Source organism: Crassostrea angulata, chromosome 3 (genome assembly GCF_025612915.1).
Source record: "Crassostrea angulata isolate pt1a10 chromosome 3, ASM2561291v2, whole genome shotgun sequence".
Classification (NCBI taxonomy): domain Eukaryota; kingdom Metazoa; phylum Mollusca; class Bivalvia; order Ostreida; family Ostreidae; genus Magallana; species Magallana angulata.
This window is the reverse complement of record NC_069113.1, coordinates 51,736,364-51,761,678: the sequence shown is the minus strand read 5'-3', so window position 1 is coordinate 51,761,678 and position 25,315 is coordinate 51,736,364. Positions and strand designations below refer to the sequence as shown.

Sequence of the window (25,315 nt, the reverse complement as noted above, 5' to 3'; positions counted from 1 at the left end):
TAAAAATTCATTTTAATTAAAAAATCAACTGGCTCTCATTCTCGACATTTCAACTGAGCACACTATAATGTTAAAATAATATCATTGGATTGTCTAGTATTCCTTTATAACAAAGAACATCCCTAAGATAAATTTATCCCTGATCGCTAGGCTGGTGTCACATTTGGAATGGCTACCCCTTCATTTCTATTGAGAACTGACACACTTTCTTTTTTGTGAAGTAAAGTTTGTAGGTTTGTTTCATTATTCTTTTCAAGTTCTTTATCTACCATGTTGGCAAAATTTTCTTTTTCTCTCTGCATCCTATAAAAGAAATTAAAAATGCTTCTTTTAAATTTGATGATTACACTGTAAAAAAACCCCCATGTACTGTCATTATGGCTTAAATTGCAAAACATGACCAAGGTATGATAATCAATTTCAACACAAAAATAACTACCAGTCCTGAGTGAGAGACTATTAATAGTACAGTCAAACTTTGCTGTCTCCAACTAGATGGGACTGTTTAAAAACTTCGAGATATCCGAGTACTCAAGATATCGAGGGTAAAATACTTTAAAAATACTAGTAAGTGGCTGGGACTTATTTAAATTGCTTCAACACATTCATTGTATTTGAGATATTGATCAATGTTCGAGATATTGATCAGTGTTCGAGATATCCATCAGTGTTTGAGATATCCATCAGTGTTCGAAATATTGAAGTTCAACAGTAGGTCACAGTTCAACACTAAATGGGAATACCAAAAATGAACACCCACAACATGGAAATAATTGTACTGTTCTTTTAATGCCAAATGTTGATTAATGAATGTATCAGTAAAAACTAATAACTTAGATAATATTAGTATACATTTATAAATATAGAATAGCTGAGTTGAAATAGATTAGTTTACTCAATAATTATTTTTTTGAAATACAGGTTTTATAAAATCCTGTCTCAGTTTTTATTTTTTTTTTGTTCAAAAGGCTGCTTCATTTTTTTTTAAGAACAGAAATAGAATTCCCCTGTTAATAGCAAAATCTGTCACATTTCAAATTTTTCAAAATGACATTTGTTGATATAGCAAAATTTGGTAAGAATATCCAAATACTCTATGCTGTAAAATGTTAAATAACTGTAGATAACTACGAAAACAGGGTGAAAAAGACTCTGAACCTGTCCATCTTTTGTAAGTCACATACGTTAATTAAAAGCACTTTCTACAAAATCACGGACAGTGTGTCTGAACATGCACATACCGGGTAAATGCTTTTGTTTTATAGAACCAAACAATATTATATCCCTTTTCAATTTAGTATTCAATGTATGTACACAAGTAAATTAAGTGAAAAATGCACAATAAGGTCTTTGATAGTTATACCTTTTGATTTCTGTGGTGTAATTTACACATTCTGTACTACATGTGTTGTTATCTAACAGAAACACCCACTAAAGATTGACCTTTTTTGCTAGAGTTTGGCATGGAATCTTATGTCGTGACCTTCATGAGTATGAATCACAGAGTTGTATTGGAGGTCACAGAGTTGAAATATCATTAGAATATAGACCTGTTTCTAATAATTGGAAACTCACCCAACAGGACAGTTATTTTAATTTGGACATTATGTAACATAAATAAATTTAGAGGTTTAGTTTATAATTATACAAAACATTAAGTAGTTCGTTTTTATATTTGCAATGCATAATAGTTTTCAGAAAACACAGTTTTGCAACAGGAAAATAACATTTTTTGCAATGCATTATTAATGAATTTACATTTCTTTTAAATACACAGAAAAAAATTACAGGGAATCTAATCAATCATAAATTCCTATGTTAATTTGACTAATTGGGGGAAAAGTATATTATATGTATATGACAATGACCGAAATCAACCATTCTACTTGCTGAAGTACCGTACATGTGTATATATTCCAGTTTGGTATATAAAAATAAAATAATATGTGACTTCTGAGTTGATATCTATACTGTTTACTACTAGGATGCATCAGCAAATCAGAGTTTGCATATCCTCTAACCAACCATTTTAAATGTTCACTATGTCTTTAAATTAACTGTCCTTCTGAGGGCCAAACAAAACTCTAAATCATCAAGTTCTCATGAAACCAGAATAAAAGTCATGACTTAGAAGAATGAGGAAATTTCAACCCCAAGGAACAAATACATTACACTTAGCACTAATTCGGGACTGAAAAAAATATTGAATCTGTAAGTGAGGTTATAAAAAATGTCACTCCAACTTGTTTACAGCTCATTATATGTCCTCATGCCTCTAAATTTACAGGTCTAAGTGACAAGCTAGCTACGGGTCTGCCAATGGCTCTAAAATTTCAAAATGATTGATTACATCTACCTGTGGCCTTGGTGAACCAGTTTAATTGAAACGTGTCAGTTGAACCACCTTTTGATTGGTGGACAGACACCAGTGTTTTACTAAAATGTCTTCTGTCAAAAAACAATAATCATCATGTTAGAGTATTTATGGACTATCCTCATGTCAAAATTAACTTATAAAAATCCCAAGGATCGAATCTAATCCGTAGCACTGGTGACATTAAATCAGAATATGTAAAGTTTATGTTCATATTTATGATTTACCAGGTAATTTGAATTGATGATTGCATTTTTATGCATAAAAGGACCCTAATTAATTATCAGCAAATGGGGATAGGGTGTTTATTTTCAGTTCATTTAGTGAGAATTTTCTGGTTAAAAATTTTTACGCATGTCCTGATCTGTTCAGGCTTGAACTGCTCAACGAACAGAAAAACTGTACGGTCAGTACTTGTATAAGAAATGTTGATTAACATTTGCATATATGAAATATTAAAATAGCTACCAAATTAATTAGGAATAATATCAGAAAAACTGCTTAAAAGAGAGGGTAAAGTAATTAAAATTAATTCAACCGGAGCTTAAAAATATCTTGGATGATGAAAATTGGAAACAAAAGTTAATAAATATGCCTGTTAAACACTTTCAACATAAATAAATGACCTTGTTTGTTAAAAAAAAAAACAACAAACAATAAAAATTTGAAAGGGACATTTGTTGGGCCCTATCAAAGCGATGAGAAGGTTCTCGCAGTGGAGACATAGAGACTACATAACAAGTCAAGTTCCTAAATATCATTGGAGTAGGTGGGTCTCTTATATAAATCATTTGTTGCTGATTTTTCTCTGTGGTTTCAAAATATTCCTTTTACCACCAAAAAAGTACATTCATGCATGTACTTACTGGCCTTTATATTCCTCCCACTCAAAACTTAGGAGAAAAACAAAACATTACTAGCTATTAAGTTCATACACTTCCTGCAATCTACATTGTAATACAGGATGTTGATTTTATACTGAATAGAAATGATTTCATCAGGAAGAAATGATATAACAAAAGTATTTACAGTAGAAACACTGTCCAATTTACAAGTGATAATCTTAACTCTCATCACCAAATAGACTGACTGGTTCACTTTAATACTTCCAATAAAGGACACACTCCCAACACCACTCTCACTCATAATTTTGTTTTCACATTTATCACTGTAATTTGTTAATCAAAATTTACCATTCCAATTGGTCTTGATTTTCCTTTTCCATTTTTTGCATTCTATTACTGTGTTGAGAATCTATCAAGTCTGTCCGAGTTTTTAACCACCTGCAACACATTAACCACTGTATGATGAAGTTACTTGCAAGTTAAATTGGAATCATTTTAATTTGGAGGGTAATTCCAGTTTCTGACTTACCTCCATCTTGCATACTGTAAACAGAAGCCAAGCGTTACAGCCAATAGGATAGCCTGTTTACCGGTCAGGAACCAGAAGGGGTCAGGTACATTAGGAGAGTGGGGACTCCCCATACCAAACTCCTTATAATACCACTCCCGAAATTCTTTATCCTCCTCCTTCGTTCTTTCCCTAAAATAGATGTGAAAACAAACAGATGTTATTTAAGTATCCCGTAAAGTCAGTCGTTTATTATTCCATACAAAATGCGAGGAAAAATGAGCAAGCTCACATACCCCACACTCCCTCATTACTCTTACACATATATGAATGGCGAGATATGTATTAAATACATAAATAACTAAGTTGATTTTAAAATAGTCATAACTCCTAACAATCATCAAAACTCCCAGCAAGTGTGGAAATCTGTACTTACAGCAATATGAGCTACAATTTTCATGCTGAATTTTTTTTTTTTACTAAAATGTTATTTTCTACTAAACTTACAAACATATCATGGTTTTTAATTTCTGTAAGCCTTATTTTTGTGGGAAAAGCCGTTAAGAAGCCTTAATTGAAGCAAAATTGAATTATTGTCGTCCTGTACAAAAATTGAACTGCTATATATTCCTTAGAAGAGAAGTCTTTCTTCTGACAAAAATTCATGATTTTTTCAAATCTTATTTATCATAAAAGTTTAAGTTACATACAGACTTAGCATACTAGCAAGTTTTTGCAGCAAAATAAAGTTCTAAAATAGATGTGAAAACAACTCATATTGCTTTAAGTCTTTAACAACAAAAAAATTCTAAATTAAACTAGAGGTACTGTGAGCAAGCTCACAATTGATACCCCCCGCTAAAAAAAAATCATAACTGGCATTTTTTCTATTATAGAAAATATTGGATGAATCTATTTCACCGTCCTTTTATTATAAATAACAACTGCTCTATTTTTTGAAACTGTTAATGCTAATATGAGTACACAAAGTAATTTCTATTCTTTAAATTCCATTTTAGTTCAAGTTATCTGTTAATGCACGAGGACATTTGCATCCTAAATTATGTTAACAAACATGACTCGAATCAAACAAAATTCCACATGTCAAGCAGCCATTTAATATACAAACATTTTGGATTATTGGTATACTGAGCCCGATTTTTTTAAACAATGAGGTTTAAAGCAATCTTGATGTAAATTAAGAACTTCCAAGGTTTCTCAATAAGAAAGATATGGACCAGACAAGAATTTTGCACTTTTTCTGCCAGTGACCTTGACCTTGCCCAAATGACCTTGGTCAAGGTCATGACACACTCTTAGGTCATAAGGAATCTTTGTGTGAAGTAAGAACTTCCAATGTTTTTCCATTAAAAAGATATGGACTGGACACGAATTTTGCACTTTTTCAGCCAGTGACCTTGACCTTGCCTAAATGACCTTAGGTCAAGGTCATGACACACCCTTAGGTCATAAGGAATCTTTGTGTGAAGTAAGAACTTCCAATGTTTCTCCATTAAAAAGATATGGACCGGACAAGAATTTTGCACTTTTTCTGCCAGTGACCTTGACCTTGCCCAAATGACCTTGGGTCAAGGTCATGACACACCTTTAGGTCATAAGCAATCTTTGTGTGAAGTAAGAACTTCCAATGTTTCTCCATAAGAAAGATATGGACCGGACACGAATTGAACAGACAGACGGACAGATGGACGGACAGAAAAGGTGATTCCTATATACCCCCCCAAACTTCGTTTGCGGGGGGTATAAAAATGCTGAGTTCTCAGAATAATGGAATTGGAATTTCCTGGTTATATGCACATCTACACATTATGTCCTTAATACCTACACAGTTTTACGAAATTTGGTGAAGCAGTTTAAAAGTGGAGTTGTTGTTTAAGCCTTACAAACTGTTCATTACTATATCTAAATATATACCACCAAAATTCTAAGTTCAAAAGAGCTCAAATGCCCCCAAAAATAATTGAATCAGAGTTACCTGGTATTAAATATACACATCAATACATTGCTGAATGGTAGTATGCACATCTACACATTATGACTTAAATACCTACATAATTTCACAAAATTTGGTAAACCTGTTTAAAAGAGGGGTTGTACTTTAAAAAAAACCCCAGGACTGACAGGTGGGTCAAAAACATAATACACGCAGCCCTCTTAACTTCATGCTTGAGGTATAACAAATAGTTTATGACCAAAAATATTATTATAGAACTTATGGGCAATTTGATGACTATCTAGCCTCCTTAAATATATTTATGATTAACCTTTCAATGATGAAATATTCATCCAGAATAACACATATATAAGGGGAACTGAATTTAAAAAAAAAGAAGAGTTTTACCACATCATTCAGAATAATCATTCAGAAAAATGATTTGTACCATGCTAGTTGCATGAAGTAATGATATATTAACTCATGTAGGAACAGGAACTATGTTATATAATAAACCAGCTTAACAATTGCAATCGAGAATGTGTTCATTACACACCAGTAAGGTTTTTCTCTCCATGAAGGTTGTCTCTCCTTGACCTCCTCTTGTGTTTTATACTCAAATTGCTGTGTTCCATATTTCAGCTTTAAGTCATAATCTCTTCTGCTTATTGGTTTACTGAGTGTTTGAAAAGCCTGATTTACTTCTATAAACTTGTCATGGGTATCATTTTCTGTTGATGTGTCTGGATGATACTAAAAAGAAAAAAATCATTTACAGTCAGTATTATTTGGCATCATTTTAGAGACGAGAGGTAAGGAAATTGTTCAAACTGACAACAAATGCAATATGTAGAACATCCTTAACAAAATTTGAACTTCCATCTGCTCCCCGGTTTTCGATACTTCTATGCAATAGCATAATAAGAATGTCTGACATGAGTCAAATTGTATGCATGTTCAAATAAAGTACTTCAACAAAAGCTGATATGATAAACTATTTGATCTAGACTGCCTTGAAAATTCTCCTATGAGATCTGATGAAGATATTTAATGATATTATATGTTCTTAAACATTGATGAACAGTTCTTATAAAGATTAATATACATTGCACCTGTACTTAGATGGAATAAAAATAAAAGTATTCATACAAGCATGTTCTGTATCTATACTACTATATTAAAATAATAGACTCGAATTTTTTAGCTTTAATACTGATAAATTGGAAGAGTGCTGTCTTTTGTTTTATATATTTTAAATATCATTGGTACTTGAAGATTACCAATTTGTTTTTATTTTTTCTCAATCAGGCTTCCTTAATTAATAATCAACGAAAATTCCTCGAAAAATTACGGAAATCATCTGAATTTTTTTTTGATTTTACAATCTTGCGCATGCGCATTACATTCACGCTAAATCACTAGAGGCTCTTTATTTTATGTTTCCACAATATCATATTAGCATGGATAAACTTGGAAACGATAAAACAAATGTGTGTTAATTTTCATTGGAAATTGTTTTATGTTCATCAAAGAAAATACGGGAGATAACTTTAAGACAGTGCATTTACTAGAAAAAATCCCCAGAGTTTTGAATGTTAACAAGATGTGTAAAAAACGTTGTTGAAATATGTTGGATTCTGCAATTTTAGATTTAAACTTTTCGAGGAAATGTATTTACAGCTTCAAAATGGTTTTTGTGAACAATTTGACTGTTATATTCAATGCAACTTAATTTTCTCCAAAATCATTTTGGAGCGATTCAGCAATTTTCTGCTACATAATATGGGTATATGGGAGGCATTTCATCGTCGGAACCCACGGATTTTCTATCCGTTACACTGCAGTGTAACGGATAGAAAACCCGTGGGTTCCGACGATGGAGGCATTTTGACTGTGATGAAGGAATTTCCCATGACACAGTTAGATTATTCCAACTCAACAGAGTGAAGTGAAATTAATAGCATTATTGTAGGCTTGAAGTTTCGTTATGCAAATGGCAACAATATACGGTGTTTCGATGTATATATTTTGTAAATGCCCGATATCACATGCAATGTCAACCCGTGCACACACGGGTAAAAGTCTAGTGTTCTGTATCATTATTGAATGGCTTGAGATGAATATCATTAAGTGAGTCAGCATCTCTTCTAGCAACAAACATTTTTTTAAATCTTGGTTTACATGAGAAGAACACTTTACAATATGACCTACATTTCATCCTAGTAAACTATAATCTACTGTACGATCACTTTTAGAAAAAACTTAATTCAAGGGAAATAATTCTGATTAATTGTACAAATCAATTAATTTCAAGTTGGTGAAAAAAATCCAAAAGTTAATAACTGAACAAATATATATTGAATATGTTCATATACTTTGTCACTTTGCAATCATTAATGAAAATGAATCCCAGTAGCCCAAATAATAATTTATTCTGTTTTCCAAACAAAAAATTAAGAATAAGCATATTTGTACAATGTATGTTAAATGGCATACATATCAGCTGTAATATAATACATATGTCTCAAAAGATTAATAGCAAAAGCTTTAAGTAGGACACCAATACATGGAATAAAAATCTGTAAACTTGAAAAACAAAACCATTGGACTATCACATTTAGGTAACAGTGTGCATTGCTATAGTTCCAGTTTATTCAGTGATTACAGTATCAATTGTTACCTTTTTTGACAGTCTTTTGTAAGCTGCTTTTATTTCTTCATCTGTTGCATCCTTACTGACTTCTAAAATTTCATAGTGTGTTCTGTTGCTTGACAAATATCTGGAAAAGCAAAGGATTATAAAATATTGAAAAATTACCAAATGAATGCAAATCCTATATTGCAAGCTTTGAATTCGAAAGGTTTACCGACCTTTTTGAGGTACTGTATATGTTTGGTGCCATCCTGCATTTCCATCCAAGTTGGTTGAAAGAACGAAGTAGTGAATAAGAAGCCATTTTCTGAGACTATCTGCACAGTATCCTCAATGGTCACATGATTGTAGTCACTATAATTGCAATATTAAAGATTTTTGTAACACAATTTAAAGTAATAAAAAAGAGATCGCAAATAGTAGAACTAAACAAAAAAGTTAGGGCATTTTAGAATTTGAAAGATGATGCCCATTGTTATTAATCTTGCTATGATCTACAGTGACTAGGGCAAGGTTATATGAATGAAGTAGCAGACTTTCATATATCATGTTAGATATAATGTTCTATCATTAAAATGACAGATGTCCTAGGGACCCAGTTTAAAGATAGAATTCATCCCATATACTCGCTTCGTAGCGAATAAAAAAATATAACAAGCTGTATCTCGCCCAAATTTTCACATGATTAGTCTCAAATACCTCCAATGTTGCTCTTTTATAATCTTATTTTACCAAAATCACTGCTTTTGCACAAAATCACTGCCACTTTTAACATCACATTTAAAAATTCGATGTTTATGGTCGCCAATGCGCCATGTTAATGTTAAATCCGAGACATTCCGAGTGTGATATCCGACAAAATGGTAGGCAAATTCAAACGTGTATAATTATTAACAAAATGCCTTGGTATGAACCATAAAATGGAATATTTTGAAGATTGAACTACTTATGCATGTTCAAATAGGTTTGTAATATTTAAAAATGTGTTCTTCACCTGCAGATTATTTTTAACAGACTTAAAATCGATGCGAAGCAGATCTGCTTTGCGGCTGCTACATTGCAAGTATATGGGACAAATTCTTACTGTAACCTGGGCGTAGCCTGGTCACAGTAAGATTATTCCTTCTAATATCATGTATATTGGATCCTAGAAAGAATAATCTTACTGTGACCAGGCTACGCTCAGGTCACAGTAAGAATTCGTCCCATACATGTATACTTGCAATGTAGCAGCCACAATGCGGATCAGCTTCGCGTAGATTTTAAGTCTGTTAAAAATAATCTGCATGGGCAAAAACACATTTTTATACATTACAAACCTTTATGAACATGCATATTTGGTTTAATCCACAAAATATCCATTTAATGAGTCGTACCAAGGCATTTTGTTAAAATACACGTTTGAATTTGCCTGCCATTTTGTCGGAAATCGCACTCGAAATGTCTCGGATTTTATCATTAACATGGCGACCATAAACAGCGAATTTTCAAACGTGATGTTAAAAGTGGCAGTAATTTCGTTCAAAAACAGTTAATGTGGTAATATGGGATTATAAAAGAGCAACATTATAGGTATTTGAGACCAATCATATGAAAATTTAGGCCAGATAAAGCGATATAATTTTTTTATTTGCTACGAAGCGAGTATATGGGACGAATTCTATCTTTAAACCGGGTCTGTAGGACATATGTTATTTTAACGATAGAACATTCTATCTAATCAGATCCATTAATTGGATCCATTCAAGGGTGATTAAGATAATTATAAAACAATGTGTGCACTTCTTCAAAAAAACATGTAAACAATTGAATTAAAACCAACCTTTTTGATAGTTTTTGCACGTTCACTTTAATAAATTTCTCTCGTCTCACTAAATAAAATTGAGGTTTCCAATTATGCTTTCCTTCTTTCTATTTTTCAGTAGATTAAAAGTATATTTGCGTTTAATCTTTTCCTTCAACGTACAATGTACCAATTTCAAAAGCTGGTTTTGCAGAAACGTAAATTATTTAAATGCACTTACAAAAAATACAATCCGGCACAAAGACTGAAATATTCTTCAAACGTGACTTCTTGATGTCAAAAAATGTTATGAAATCAAACCGGAAGCAAAACAAATTGTCTAAATAGTGAGTTATATAGTCCGTTGGTTTCCGAAAAAAAAATTAAATTAAATTACTTTAATTTTTATTTAAAATAAAGATTGTATAGAAAGCAATAATATTGAGTGATAAAAACAATTACATCAAACTTGCACAGATTCCGAAGAAACAGAAAACGAAATCGCATTCCCGATTTTTCTGTTTTTTTTCGTTTTTAGATTTTACATTTGCATTGTTTACAAATGGCAGCGAAACACAAAATCTGAATTTGATGAATATGAAATAAGTGTAAAAACAACATTCTAAAATGGGGAAAGAACTTGGACCACTGGCAAAACACCAAAAAGAAGTTGATGGTCAAAAGAAATTGGTATGTTTATTTTAAAGGATTGTCTGTAGAATGTTTGTTGTGATGAACTGTGTACACGCGTTTTATGCTCCAATACATGTACCTTGAAATTTATTATCTATAGTTACTAATTGTTTCAACTTGACACCATATTGACACAGATCATGGTCACTGCATATTTAAAATTATTATTTTGAATATTGTGTTAAGTTCTGTCACATTGATTTGACAACATTTGTGAAGCACACAATGCATGTTTAAACTTGTCAGGTACAAATTTAAAATCCAAGCATTGATTCTTAGATGGAGAAATAAGTATGAAAATGAATAGCAAAGACCATGCCACTTACTTGATTGCTTTCCCTCATCTGATAATAATTTATCATGTTTAATTTAACAATATCAAATATGAAAGAAATAATCTTATGATAAAAATCTAAGAAATATATGTAACTTTTATCTTTGTATCAACATTTGACAAACATATTTGCATGTTTGTTCTGCTATACCCATAGTATATGCCAACAGCTACTTATTTGTTGATTTATATTTTCTTTTTGCAGATTGAAAAGCAGATAAAGGAGAGCACAAAGTTATTGGGGAATTCTAAATTAAAGAATAATGAAGAAAAACTTAAAGAACAGTTTAAAGGGTGAGGCCAATACTGATGAATGTTTGAATATAATAGGATCAATAAAACTGTTAATACACACTTAATATGAATATTCACATGCAGTATGTGTTTAAAGTTTATGTAATTGGAGTGATATTGTTGAACATGTTTATATTCTGTTGTCAATGTTATGTTAATCTTATGATGTGTATGACAGGACAAACTTGTTACATGATAAAAATGATTCTTAAATATTACCGGTAATATGTAAATGGTGTGGCCGATTGATGGAGCGTAGATTTAACACAGTGCACTTTGATTTTTGTTCAACAATTTATTTGATGCATGCTCAGTGTACATTGTGATGTCATGTTTCATACGTAAAACGTATAAGTTTTGTCTTCGGAAATAGCCAAAGAGAGTTACGTGACTCCAAAAATTTTTTATTTCTACTTTCATTGTTTATCAATTTAATTGAAAAAAATTGAATACTTTATTCAGCTAGTTACAAAAAGATCAGTTCCTTGGTTTCTTTTTTAAATTTTTCCATCTGTTAATTTGATAAGACATACCAGTGTTTTTTGGGGCCTGATTTGAGAATTTCCTTATATATTCCCAATTTATGACCAAAAATTCCCTATTGTATCTTTGTACAATTAGATCTTTGATGGCGAATATGGCACGCCCAGGGCTGGAAGAAAATAATTAAGCCATTAGTACCCCTGATTTAACTCTCACTTTTTACTGATTTTCTTATTATATATATATGTGTGTTACCATTAATCCGCGCTTTGTGAGGTGGGCTTTGCCCACCTCTAGCTGTGTATTACAGCAATGTAAAGAGAAATAAAACTTTCTATTAATTTTATTTTAGAGGTTATGGGTAATTATTTTTTTGTCTTATAACATGTTAGTTAATTCCATTTCTCTCAATGCAGGTGTTATGAAATGAAACAGAAAGTAGAGGAGTACCTGGAAGCAGCTAATGAATTAGACGAGGTAAAACTTTCTTCATAAGTTTGTCAGATACTGAGATCTAATCTTGTATCAATCCTATAACTTGAAATTTGGGTCATGAGGTTATGAATAATTTACGATGAATGACTGTTAAATTGTATACCCCCATGCAAATCTATCAGAAGATAAACATGCATTTGAATTCTTATGTGATATACAAAAGTTTTTCCAGAATTGATTTGTAAGTTAGTCAGTTGCAGGTAAATATTAAAGCAATTGATTTCTTTGACATATTTAGTTTTATCAACAGTAAATTACATGAACTCTATCCATGATAGTCTGTTGTAATAAATCTTGTCTACATTTTTTTAAATATTTTACTTGTCACAAATTCAGTTATCATTACATAATTATGTACATGTATTAATTATCGTAAAGAAATTTTCCATGACCGATGAAAATAAAGCAAATACATATAATTTGATAATTAAGATTGATGTATAACAATCTGGAATGATAAAAATGAATCATACATGTAGAGTGGTTATTCATATCTGCGTATTGTTTTAATCATCTGACAGGAAAATGAACCCGCTAAAGTAAAAGGTTTTGAAAACAAGAAGAAGGCTGAGATTACAAGACTAGAGAAGTGGCAGGTAAGTGTACCCCCACCCACTGTTCATTTAGAGTCTAGAGAGTCTTTTTTGTGAGTGAAATCTGACAGGTTGTGAACTCTCTCTACAGACACAGCTGGACACACAGATGAAGAAACTTCTACCTGATGAAAAAGGGGAAGAATACCTTAAGTATGTTTTGTGAGCTTTTGTGCCTTAATGCAATTCAATATCATTATGGTTTGAATTCCTACAATTGACTATCATGTTTCCTAATGCAGGGAGTTAAAAGGCGATGAAGAAGAAGAGGAAAGTGGGGAGGAAGAAGAAGAAGAAGAGGAGGAGGAAGAAGGTGAAGAAGAAGAAGAAGAGGAGGAGGAAGAGGAAGAAGAAAGTGAAAAACAAGGTATACTTAAACCCCTTTAATGGCTTATGAATATCTTAATACAGGGAGATCAAAGGTCTGTCATAGATTTATGCAGAGGTATATCTACATTTAGTACCAGCTATAACAAATGGAAATACATGTAAGTAATTTTGCATTAAAGAGGGTGAACCATTGAAACAATTGTATCATTGCTTTACATTTTCATGTGTTATTTAGGATTAAAAAATGTACCTGCTAGCTTTTGGTAGAGCAAAATCTACAGTGATTTGTCATGTACACCAGAGAGAATTTCACAGTTTCATTACATAAAAGAAATTAAATAGGATATTATTTATTTTCATAAAATAAATTTTATGCAGAATGTATTAAGCATTGAATGCTTTTTTTTTTTGGATATTGTCGGTCCTATAACAGGCCTTGCAGACAAATTAAATATTGTGTGTTTGCGCAATATGAAAAATTATCTACATGGCCTGGTGTGTTATAGGACCGTCAATATCCAAAAATAAGCATTCAGTGCATTTATTTATGTTCATATTGTTGTTCATTTGTAGATTATTTGTGTATCATCACTTTAAAGCCATTACTTGTATATACGCTGTTAGTCAGGAATATGTTTAAAAGATGGAACAGCCATATTCATTTGTTTTTTTACCTCTGAGTCACTTCTGCAGCTAAAAATATTGTGCCAAAAATTTTTTTTGAGGAAAATCTTTTTTTATTATTGATTAAGAAATATATATGTTTAAACGATTATTTTTCATAAGTACATATCAAATTGATTATGTAAGTTTGAAGGTTTCATGTGGTCTTACAATAATAAATCTATTTAAAACACATTATGACGTTTACTTTTGCTCATACGCTATGGTCAGGTTTGGTGTGTTATTTAAACAATAAAATGCTTTCTTTGGAGATTCATGCGGGATATTAAGGTGGCGACATTGCAGGTGAAAAAATACATAAAGCGCGTTAGCGGGTTATGTAAATTTTTCTGCAATGATCGCTACCTTCATAACCCACATGAATCATTAAAGATAGCATTTTATTGTTTATATTCACGTCTTTCTTTTAATTAATTGATGAATTAATTATAGACAGTAGTAAGTAAAATCCAATAAATTACTGTTAATGTACATCAGTATGTTTTAACTTAGCTAAAAGAAACAGCCAAATTGTCTCCTGTGAGACTTTGAGTCTGACATCATCATGATTATTTTGTGCAGTAGGCTATTTTTCTTAGGTCGCTGTAGGTTTCAACCAATTGATAAATAGGGTGTGTTGATTTCAGTCCTGTCAGTTTCAGCTGCTGTAGATTTCGACCAATCGATAAATAGGGCGTGTAGATTTCAGTCTGGCTGTTTCTATTGTTCTATAGGAAATAGATGTAAATATAGAAAAATGAATATCACAGATTTCCGATGTAAACATATGGGGAAATTTACACTGAATATAAATATATATTAAAATGAATATATATATTATATTAAATATATTGAAAAAAAATATTTTGTCAAGTTTAATGTAAGTTATATCAATCAAGAATGTAAAAGGAAAATGAATTTTTGGAGAAATTTGCATAGGACATCATCAAAGCATTTATTGCATAGTTACTCAGCATATTTCACTTGTTACAGGTACATGTAACTTAAAAAGTTACACACCAGTTTAAAAGAAGTATTTTTTTTCTTGCATTAAAAAACAGATACGAAAGAGAAGAAAGAAGAGAAAGCTAAAGTGGAGAAAAAGAAAGAAGGAAAGAAAGATGAGGATGAAGAAGAGGAGGAGGAGGAGGAAGAAGAGGAGGAGGAGGAAGAAGAAGAAGAGGACACCATGAAGACAGAGAGGTGGGTGTTCCATATGATTACCTTTGCTTCTAAGTTTTAAAGATAAAGCTCCATCAAGTATATTGTACATGTATCCCTACTATGGTCACAGTTTTTCTTTAATGGAAATTATTTTTTAGTAAACCTAAAACAAAATCAGCAGCAAAAACAGAGGAAGAGGAGGAAGATGATGAAGAGGAGGAAGAAGAAGATGAGGAGGAAGAAGATGATGATGAGGAGGAAGAGGATGAAGATGATGAGGAGGGAGAAACCACAAAGAAAGAAGAGGGAGATACAGACATGGATCCAACTACCATTGAGGTTAGTATCCAATGTTCAATTCTATAGTTGCTAAAGGTTGCAGATTTCCTTAGGGAGAAAGGTAGCATTTTACTTGAAACATATTTTTTTATAACAGGGCCTCCAGTTTGAAGGACTCTATGACTATGAAGGGAGGGAGGAAGGGGATTTGTCATTTAAACAAGGAGAAATATTAACCATCATTAATACAAGGTACAACTTCAAGTTCTTACCTCTCAAATGTTTGAAAAGAAAATTTGGTAATAGACATTATGTCTTTAGGATTGTTGGCTGATCTAATTATTTCCATACTTTAAATGTAAACTATGTCTTTATGATTATTTTTAAATCAATTTAAAAAAGAAAAATGTTTGCAGGGAGGATGGTTGGTGGGAGGCTGAAAATGCAGATGGGAAAAGAGGAACTGTCCCAAAAACATTTCTAAAGGTGTTTATAAACAAAATCTCTCTCTCTCTCTCTCTCTCTCTCTCTCTCTCTCTCTCTCTCTCTTAAACCTTCAAAACCACCTGTGTTATTTGTAACAACATTTTAACTAACATTTTGTAGATGCACAACAAATACAAACATGTCCAGCAAGATGATGGTAAGTCTATAATATATGGCATGATAGAATGATAGAAGGTATTATGATACCGGTCATTTACAATTGATTGTTTAAATCAATGAATGGAGATGTTACTCTTAATAAATCATGTCATAAGTCTTCAAAGATTTTCTTACATTTAACTACTGTATGAATATGATCATAATACATACATGTTCATTTTTTATCTGTTAACTTACTTGAAACAAATTGCCTCAAATTATACATGATCATGCTTATTTAAGAATGATGTGAGGTTTATAACCTAGCTCTATTCTTTTTATATGTATCATTAAAGAAGAAGAAGAAGAGGAGGAGGATGAGGAAAAAGATGAAGATGAAGTTGAGGATGAAGACACAAAAACGAAGACCAGGTATTATTATAAGGCCAACAGGGCTCATGCTTTTTGCGATCTTGACCATATACAGATAGAATAGCTGAAGCAGTCAATTCTATTAAGCATCTCCTTTCATGTCTGGAAATCATGAGAATTTGTGTTGGCACAATTTAATGAATTGCCTGGGTGCCTCTCACCTGACAAGTTTTCAAAAAAAATGTATCTATTTTGCTTTCAAATGTGTCCTGAAATATATATATCCCTTCAAACTATTCAAAAACTTGCAATTCATAAAAATTAAATGGTATTATAACTTACATACATTTGATGTGGTCGTTGGCCAGCAAACTTAAAACAAATCCTCATATAGCACTGATAATCTTGGCCAGTTTTCATGACCAACATTGGGGAGTTTATCACAGAGTCAGTTGATTGGGTTTACTACAGCAATGATTATATACTTACACATTGAATTTCATTCTTCATCTATGAAGTTCAACTTAGAAATGCACTTTTCCTATGATTATTGACTGTTTTCTTTTAATTGTTCAGTCCTAGAAAAGGATGGGGAAGCATCAAGAAAGCTCTAGGGGAGGTAAGTCTTGTTGCATCAGATTTATTTATAGTCTTCAAAATATTTATAAATTTAAAACAAAATCAAACAGCTTTATAATAGGCATGGTAATAAGAATGTAGAATAATTATTGTACTATTGTTTGTTTGGTCATAGCATTGTGATATTATTTAAAATGAAATGTTATGTGCTTAGAGAGACCATGAGTTAGTAAGTAATACAAGTAACTGTTCATGTCCTAAGGCACACACACATCCACCATTCCAGAAGTATGCTTTGTTTTATCCTAGAATAGAAGCCCTTCATTCATGTTTCATTCATGATATGAAAAATTCACATTAACATGTACATTTATAATTTACAGAGTGATATTTGATGTTGCTGGTCAACTATTACATAGCAAAATGTGAATAGAGAGATTTATTTTTAAAAAAGTATATATCTGTATGCAGTAAAACTCATTAACTACAATCTCAGATGTAGCAAATTCTCAGATATAGCAAAATTTTGTGAAGTCCCTGGCGAAATTCTTAAGAAATTCTTGCAAACCTATATGGTTATAATGAATGAATTTACAGATATAGGGAATTGATTTTGAGTCCTGTACAGATAAAAAATAGGGAAATTTTCTTCTTTTACAATGATGTGTTTTATAGTTTTAAAAAATAAGCTTTACCAACAATTTTTTGAATGAGTTTATTTTTGCATAAATCCTTCAATTTAACATCCAATTATTTAAGGTTTCCAAAGAATTTACTTAATTTTATGCTGCAATAAGTTCAAATGATAGTCATATGATAGAAAACATTTGAATGTATAGCGATTTCACTGTAATAATTATTACAAATTCATTATATCGTTATAGCAGTTAACGGTAGAGATATAGTGAAGTAAATTCACTGGTCCGAAGGACTTTGCTATAACCAAGTTTTACTGTATATATATATTTATCTGTATATCTGTATTGATTGATAGCTGAATTATATTTGTATATCAGAGCCAAGTTTCATTCTGTCTTGCTCCATATTGATTAAATCATTGCTTTTTGAACTCGATATGAGCAATTAAGGTGTTTTTAAATATTCTGCCTAGTGCATGGCTTTTTAATCTGTCTCAAAACTTGATGAATGGGAGCACAGTTCTGATTTGATTTTACATTGAAGTTTATTTCAAAAACTGATGCAAAAAAAAAAAATCCCTTAGAATATTTTATGATAAAAAAATTGTTAAGACTATGGGAAATTTAAGTTGGTCATGCTTTTGTTTGGCTTTAATCATATTGTTAGTGTTATGAAACATTAGTTGCATGTTTAGCCCAAATTTCTGTTAAGTTTTAGTATATATATGTACTGGTAGGTTGGAGAATAACATGATATTTCTAAATACTAAAAAAGATCTGTGTTGTCCTTTTGACCATTTCTATAGGCGAAAAGACAGGTAAGTGTCTCTAACATTTTACCACACTGCTACTACTGACATAAGATGTGGAGAGGGGAATTTTCTTTGTTATATTTTCTATGTGCCTCATTTTGAATTCTATGTTCTAGCTGACTCAGTGAAAGGATGACTCCCCCTCCCAAAATCGCACATTGTTTTGCAATCCTCCCCATATCTGTTGATAAGTTGTTTAATTTTGTAAGACCTATGCTTTGTATAAAATGTTTAAACAGTCCCCTGTTTGTTTTTCCTTTTCTTTATACTAATTCACATTTTACTGGAATTATTTATTCTCTTTTAAATTTGTTTAATGCCTGCTTTTTAATATATCTTAAAGACCTGTCCACCAATACCTGTACCTGACAGTGAAAGGTTAGGCTCAGTTATGAATAAAAATCCATACATAATGTATCAAAGAAATTAACTTTTTTTGACATGTTTTTTTCATATTTTGCTGGCATATTTAACTTAATTAATGCTCTTTTTTTTAAAATGTACTCTAGCAAAATCATAAACATTTATCAATACTTACCAATGTGGATAGCACAACAAACACTGTATGTACCTACTCCAGCTGGACCCATATTCCTGGGTCAATGTTATAGCCAATCAATTATTTGTAGCCAGTAAATGCATTCGATTATAATTTCTTTGCAGACCAGTGTGACAGATGTACTGCATGCTCTAGGCGCTGTTCCTTCAGGGTTCAGACCTTCAACACTCGGCCCAATGTTCTTCAAAGGTCAGTGTCAGTGAATTAATCATCAATATTATTGCAAACATTCATGGTGAAAAAGAATGTTTTTTAGCTGGTTTAAAACTTCTAAGAAAGCAACTGATGGTTAAAAAGTCACAATAAATTGAGAACCTTGGATATTGTAGATGAAACTTACACAATGACCAGCTACCTTGCACCAAAATTAAGTGATTCCAACCTTTCCTATCGGGACCTGTTTTATATTCCAAAAGAAAACAAGGTAAGAAGACATTAATAAAGGAATCTCCTTTGAAAAATAGAAAATACACCCATAAATATCAACCGATAAAATGGAACATGATTCTGCTGTTTTGTGCTAAGACTTGTTAACTCAATTAAAAAGTATAACAAAAGCATGCATGAACATTAGTTTAAAAGATTGAAAACCTTGAGGACTCCTTCACTATTACTTTCCTATTCTTAGTAAATCATATTGGCAAGAAAATGCAGCATTAGGATCATACAGCGTGTAAAAAATTTACTGGCATGAAAATAGTATTTTGTTAACTTATGCTAGTTACAGAATGATGCAGTATTCAAGATAGCATTCAGTACTGTTGGTGCTTTGATTTTGATTTGTAGTTGAGACCGATCCCCACCAAGATAGATAGAATCATCCAGATCCAGGGGTGTAAGCAAATCCCATTGCCAGGAAAAGGTTGGTCATGCATGACTGTACATTTGCTGTAGTACATTTCATTGTTGATGAAAGTTTCAAAAGGGATCTAAAAAAAATCACTCAATTCAGAGTGATAGAAATATTTTTTGAAAAATATCAAAATTTAAATCATCATATATGTACAATGTATACCTTCAGATGAGGCATAAAAGAAAAATCTTATAAATTAATGTTTTACTAGCCTGAAGACAAAAGCAAGTTCATTATCCCTCTAGATAAAGGAATGCTACTCTCTGAATGATTTTTATGATTCATGTACATATATTTCATGTTGATATGTAAATTAATCCTAATTTTCAATGATTGCCAGTATTTTTGACTTAAAAATATTTTTAATGATCTTTATATTTTCAGGAATTGACATTGTTGGTCGCCATATTAGAATGTGTCTGTTTGATGGACAGAATGTAAGTACACATCAAATACATGTACATGGATGCGATGAAATTTTTAAAATCATAATTATTGGAATACATGATTATACCAGCAGTATGTTCATGTACTTCAATTAATAAAAAATATTAGATAATGAATAGGGAATTTTTATTTCTATATGTTAAGAAAGTATGGGTGTTTGTGTACATGCATGCTTTTAAATTAACTGTTGTGAATAAATGAATGGATTAAGCACAATAGACACAGAGATGTTAACAGTGACCATTACTTTGATTGCTGATACAGGTGCTGAGTAACATCCACACGGTCAAGGTGACCTCAGTCGACAAGGAACAGAAAGCTTGGTCCTTCTCTTCAAAAGTAAGAATCACACAGATTCATCAACCCTTGTGTTATAAAAATAGCTTATAACTAGACTCTTGTTGCAAAAGCAACAAAAAGGTCTTCCGTTTTGATATAGAAGTATCAATTTAACTGTAAGACATTGCTTCTCTCACATAAATAAAAAATGGATACGAAAATTATTGTGAATGATAAAAATATCAAAATTGGGTGTACTTCCTGTGACGACCGGAAGTTACGCCGGATAAAACAAAATAGTGTTAACACATGTACATACATAGGTCTATCATCCCACAAAGTTTGGTTGTTCAAGTCGTTACTGTTTTTGAGATCTCGTCGAAATCAGGTTTTTGGTCTCTGGACAGGAAACGGGCAAACGGAAGTGTTCAATGTAAATTGTATTCAATATTTCTTGTATACTTGCCTTTTGTACATTATTTTTCATTTATCTAACTAAAATATATCAAAGGAAAACAGTTAAACTGATAGACAGCTCTTTTTTTTTAACTCTTCCGGTATGGACCGGAAGTGACGGAAGACAAAATGAAACCGGTTAAACACATCTTCAATCAAATGTCTATCATCTATAAAAGTTTCGTGTCTTGATCGCTTATAGTTTCTGAGATATCGCGGGTACAAAATGTGTTTTAAAAAAGCTACCTGAGATAATTGAGATATCTCACCGGAAGTAGAAATTTTGTGTTGATATTACATCGCAGAGATTTCCTATGAATAGATTTATTCTTATATATTTATTCTATTGACAAAAAAATTGATTCGTAAAAAAATATATTTTTTAAGTGCTTCCGGTGACGACCGGAAGTTATGACGAACAAAACAAAAGTGTTTAAACACATCTACAGCTATAGGTCTATCATCCCACAAAGTTTGAATGTTTAAGTCTTTACCGTTTCTTAGATCTCGAGGTGACAAGCTTTTTGTCGCGGGACAGGAAACGGACGACCGGAAGTGAATTTAGAACATTTTTAATTAAAATCCTCTAGATCTTTTTATTTTCTGTCATTCCTGAAAATTTTATAAAAATCCATCAAGACATCTCTGAGAAATTCACGAGAGAAAAAGGGGAAAAAAATAATAATAATAATAACTAGACACGATCTCGTTGCGAGCAACAAGGAGGTCTTCCGTGCGATTTTTTGAAGGTTATATGACCTTGACTTTGATATTTGACCCTTTATCTCCTTATTGGGGCAACAAAAAAAAATTGATGGTTGAATTTTATTAGGAACATCATTCTCAGCATTTTATTCTATATTGATTTTCAAATAATGTTTTTTAAAATATTTGTTCTGCTTGAGGTATGTTATCAAAGTTTGGTACTTCTGGCCCCTTAAAACCCATTAAAACCCCTTAATACGGAACACATGATAAGATAATTATAATATGTTGTTAAATAAATGTGAGATGAACATTTTTGCTTCCTAAACATATAACAAAACATTTTTCAGTAAAGTGCTATGGAAGAAAGACTTTAGAGCCCTTTTGGTCCCTAAATTGAAGGGCCAGCCCCTTTTTCTTGGCACCATACGAAAGTTCTTTTGATATTAAACATATTTTGTTCAACAAGTGTTTAGAAATTCTTTGCCGTTTTTGAGCTATCTGGGATATGACGTTTTAGGGGCCGACCCCTAATCTCCTTATTGGGGCCAGATAACGAAAATTTTATGATTGAATATTATTTAAAACATCATTCTAAGCATCTTTTATTCTATATTGCTTTTCAAAATATTTGTCCTTTTTGAGATATATTCTAATGAAGTTTTGGACTTTTGGCCCCTTAAAACCCCTAATTACGTAACGCATAATAAAAAATTTATAATGTATAGTTTAATTAGTAAAAGATGAACATTTTTGCTTCTTAAACATATGACAAAATATTTCTCAGTAAAGTGCTATGGAAGACAGACTTTATAGCCCTTTTGGCCCCTAAATTGAAGGGCCAGCCCCTTTTTCTTGGCACCATACGAAAGTTCTTTTGATATTAAACATATTTTGTACAACAAGTGTTTAGAAATTCATTGCCGTTTATGAGCTATCTGGGATATGACGTTTTAGGGGCCGGCCCCTAATCTCCTTATTGGGGCCAGATAACGAAACTTTTATGGTTGAATATTGTTTAAAACATCATTCTAAGCATCTTTTATTCTATATTGCTTTTTAAAATATTTGTCCTTTTTGAGATATATTCGATTGAAATTTTGGACTTTTGGCCCCTTAAAACCCCTTATTACATAACGCATAATTAAAATTTTATAATGTATAGTTTTATTAGTGAAAGATGAACATTTTTGCTTCTTAAACATATTACAAAACATTTCTCAGTAAAGTGCTATAGAAGAAAGACTTTAGAGCCCTTTTGGCCCCTAAATTGAAGGGCCAGCCCCTTTTTCTTGGCATCATACGAAAGTTCTTTTGATATTAAACATATTTTGTTCAACAAGTGTTTAGAAATTCTTTGCAGTTTAAGAGCTATCTGGGAAAGGACATTTTAGGGGCCGACCCCTAATCTCCTTATTGGGGCCAGATACCGAAAATTTTATGATTGAATATTGTTTAAAACATCATTCTAAGCATCTTTTATTCTATATTGCTTTTCAAAATATTTGTCCTTTTTGAGATATATTCGATCGAAGTTTTGGATTTTTGGCCCCTTAAAACCCCTAATTACGTAACGCATAATAAAAAATTTATAATGTATAGTTTTATTAGTAAAAGATGAACATTTTTGCTTCTTAAACATATTACAAAATATTTCTCTGTAAAGTGCTATGGGAGAAAGACTTTAGAGCCCTTTTGGCCCCTTATTTAAGGGACCAGCCCCTTTTTCTTGTTATCAAACGGAAGATCCTGTAAATATAAATTTTATTTGCTCTATATGTTATGGTAAAATATTTTCAGGAAAGGAGATAAAGAACGAAAACCATTAAAAATTACGTCGTTTTTTTAAACTCGATTTTCGGGTCCAGGCGAGCTTGGACGCCTTTGAAGCCAGACAACCACAAATGCCTTTAAACACATCTACAATCTTTTGTCTACAATCCCTGAAAATTTAAATTCAATATCTTTTTTCGTTTAGGAGGAGATAGCAGGACAAAATGACCCTCTAAAAATCACTAAAACGTCAATATTTCCCGAACGGAAATGACGTCATCAAAATAAAAAATTATATATAAGGTTTTTATCAATATCTACAAGATCTGAAATTTTCACGAAAATCGGTCAAGTCGTTTTTAAAAAATCGCTTGTACAAAAAAGCGTAAGAAAAAAAAAAAAAAATAAAAGGGAAAAAGAAACAAAGCAATAACAATAAGGTCTTCCGTTGGAAACGGAAGACCTTAATTAAAGGGGAAATAATCCTTTTTCATGAATTGTGAATAAACTTAAATAAACATGATACAGTTTTTATTTATATTAATTATATCAAGCCCAGTTGTCACCAACTTTCCTCAAGTCAACACTCAGCCTCAAGTCTGAGTTTTAACCTAAAATTTATACACTTTTCTTACAACAATTTGAGTTGAGGACTGAGTTAAATGATGTAAAATTTTTAGTGACAGCTGGGCCAGCACATTTATCAGTGAGTAATCCATTTGTATGATCTTGGCTGTTGTGTGATTTTTTATAAACGTTTGTTAATAGATCAATGATATGATGGACCCATACTTACATGGAGAGGTTTTCATCAGATCCAATAACACTAGCAGTTCTACGATAGGTGAGGGTGCTTAATTCTTTAAAACATATAATCAATTGATTATCTGAGAAATACAGTAAAACTCATTATAGCAAAGTCCTAGGGTCCAATGGAATTACTTCGTTATATCCATAATTCGTTATATCCATATAACAAATTGGTAATAATATCTATAGCGAATTCACTATACGCATGTTTTCTTTCATCAGACTATAAATTTCGCTAATTGAGGGTAAAAATAAAAAGTCATTACTTTGATACCTTTAATAATGGGATTGTGAATTGAAAAAATTATATGAAAATAAATTCATTCAAACTATTTTATTAATTGGTAGTAAAAACTTTTTTAAACTGTAAAAAAATACGTTGTAAAGGTTTTATGTTTCGTTATGTTTCATCTCTACGGGACTCAAAATCAGTTAGCTATATCCATAAATTCGTTATATCCGAATTCATTATAGCCGTAAAAATTTGCAAAGATTTGCTAAGATTTTTACCGGGGATTCCAAAAAAGTTCGCTATATCCGAAAATTCGTTTAGAACGAACACAGTTAAAGCGAATTTTCGCTTTAACCGTGTTCGTTCTAAACGAGTTTTACTGTATATTTATGTGTATGTTGATGTTTCAAATTGTTAATATTAAATATGTTTAAAGGAGAAAAACAGTAATTAAATTTGAGATTTAATTTTTCAGGAATTCTTTTTGAATTGTGTGCATCATATTGCAAAGTTGTAAGTATTTGAATAGTTCTTTATCATTTTGTTTAGATATATGAATATTTGATATGTTAGGATTTTCTCATTATTTAACACTGGTTTAGTAAATTGATGCTTGTTTTATTCATGTACATGTACTATAAAAAGGCAGGCTTCTTTTTGTTATCCTGCAATCTTTGGTTTGTCTTAAGTAAATCATCTTTTATCTATGGCATGACAGCCCGATCATAAAGAGAAAGGGAATCCTGTGAGTAGTTGTGGCCTTGGCGTCG

General features: G+C 31.6%; 2 protein-coding genes across 12 annotated transcripts in view; one reads left to right on the top strand and one right to left on the bottom strand.

Annotated features, from left to right (window-relative positions):
• LOC128178237 (dnaJ-like protein MG002 homolog) lies at window positions 1-10,472 on the bottom strand. Of its 2 annotated transcripts, XM_052845317.1 has the most exons (8): window positions 10,359-10,431; window positions 10,157-10,205; window positions 8,553-8,688; window positions 8,362-8,461; window positions 6,238-6,434; window positions 3,749-3,919; window positions 3,568-3,657; window positions 1-303 (listed from the first exon to the last, which is right to left on the bottom strand). In XM_052845317.1, exons 3-8 carry the CDS (start codon window positions 8,636-8,638, stop codon window positions 147-149), a joined length of 801 nt encoding a protein of 266 aa, XP_052701277.1. In that variant the 5' UTR covers window positions 8,639-8,688; window positions 10,157-10,205; window positions 10,359-10,431; the 3' UTR covers window positions 1-146. The 2 variants fall into 2 exon arrangements, with proteins under 2 accessions (XP_052701277.1, XP_052701276.1); XM_052845316.1 differs by lacking the exon at window positions 10,157-10,205 and having other exon boundaries at window positions 10,359-10,472.
• A 177-nt stretch (window positions 10,473-10,649) lies between these two features.
• Window positions 10,650-25,315, top strand: part of LOC128178233 (nephrocystin-1-like) — a 34,760-nt gene continuing 20,094 nt past the window's right edge. Inside the window, exons 1-22 of one of the 10 annotated variants that reach the window (XM_052845299.1) lie at window positions 10,650-10,807; window positions 11,350-11,438; window positions 12,338-12,398; window positions 12,938-13,012; window positions 13,101-13,162; window positions 13,252-13,376; window positions 15,064-15,205; window positions 15,325-15,505; window positions 15,603-15,697; window positions 15,862-15,931; window positions 16,052-16,088; window positions 16,390-16,462; window positions 16,979-17,021; window positions 18,426-18,437; window positions 19,095-19,179; window positions 19,320-19,414; window positions 19,777-19,852; window positions 20,228-20,280; window positions 20,555-20,629; window positions 24,272-24,347; window positions 25,021-25,058; window positions 25,264-25,290. In XM_052845299.1, the coding sequence (XP_052701259.1) occupies window positions 10,745-10,807; window positions 11,350-11,438; window positions 12,338-12,398; window positions 12,938-13,012; window positions 13,101-13,162; window positions 13,252-13,376; window positions 15,064-15,205; window positions 15,325-15,505; window positions 15,603-15,697; window positions 15,862-15,931; window positions 16,052-16,088; window positions 16,390-16,462; window positions 16,979-17,021; window positions 18,426-18,437; window positions 19,095-19,179; window positions 19,320-19,414; window positions 19,777-19,852; window positions 20,228-20,280; window positions 20,555-20,629; window positions 24,272-24,347; window positions 25,021-25,058; window positions 25,264-25,290 (1,653 nt within the window). In that variant the 5' untranslated portion in view covers window positions 10,650-10,744. Of the gene's footprint in view, window positions 10,808-11,349; window positions 11,439-12,337; window positions 12,399-12,937; window positions 13,013-13,100; window positions 13,163-13,251; window positions 13,377-15,063; window positions 15,206-15,324; window positions 15,506-15,602; window positions 15,698-15,861; window positions 15,932-16,051; window positions 16,089-16,383; window positions 16,463-16,978; window positions 17,022-17,195; window positions 17,211-18,425; window positions 18,438-19,094; window positions 19,180-19,319; window positions 19,415-19,776; window positions 19,853-20,227; window positions 20,281-20,554; window positions 20,630-24,271; window positions 24,348-25,020; window positions 25,059-25,263; window positions 25,291-25,315 lie in introns of all 10 variants that reach the window. The other 9 variants (XM_052845298.1, XM_052845297.1, XM_052845295.1 and 6 more) reach the window with 9 other exon arrangements.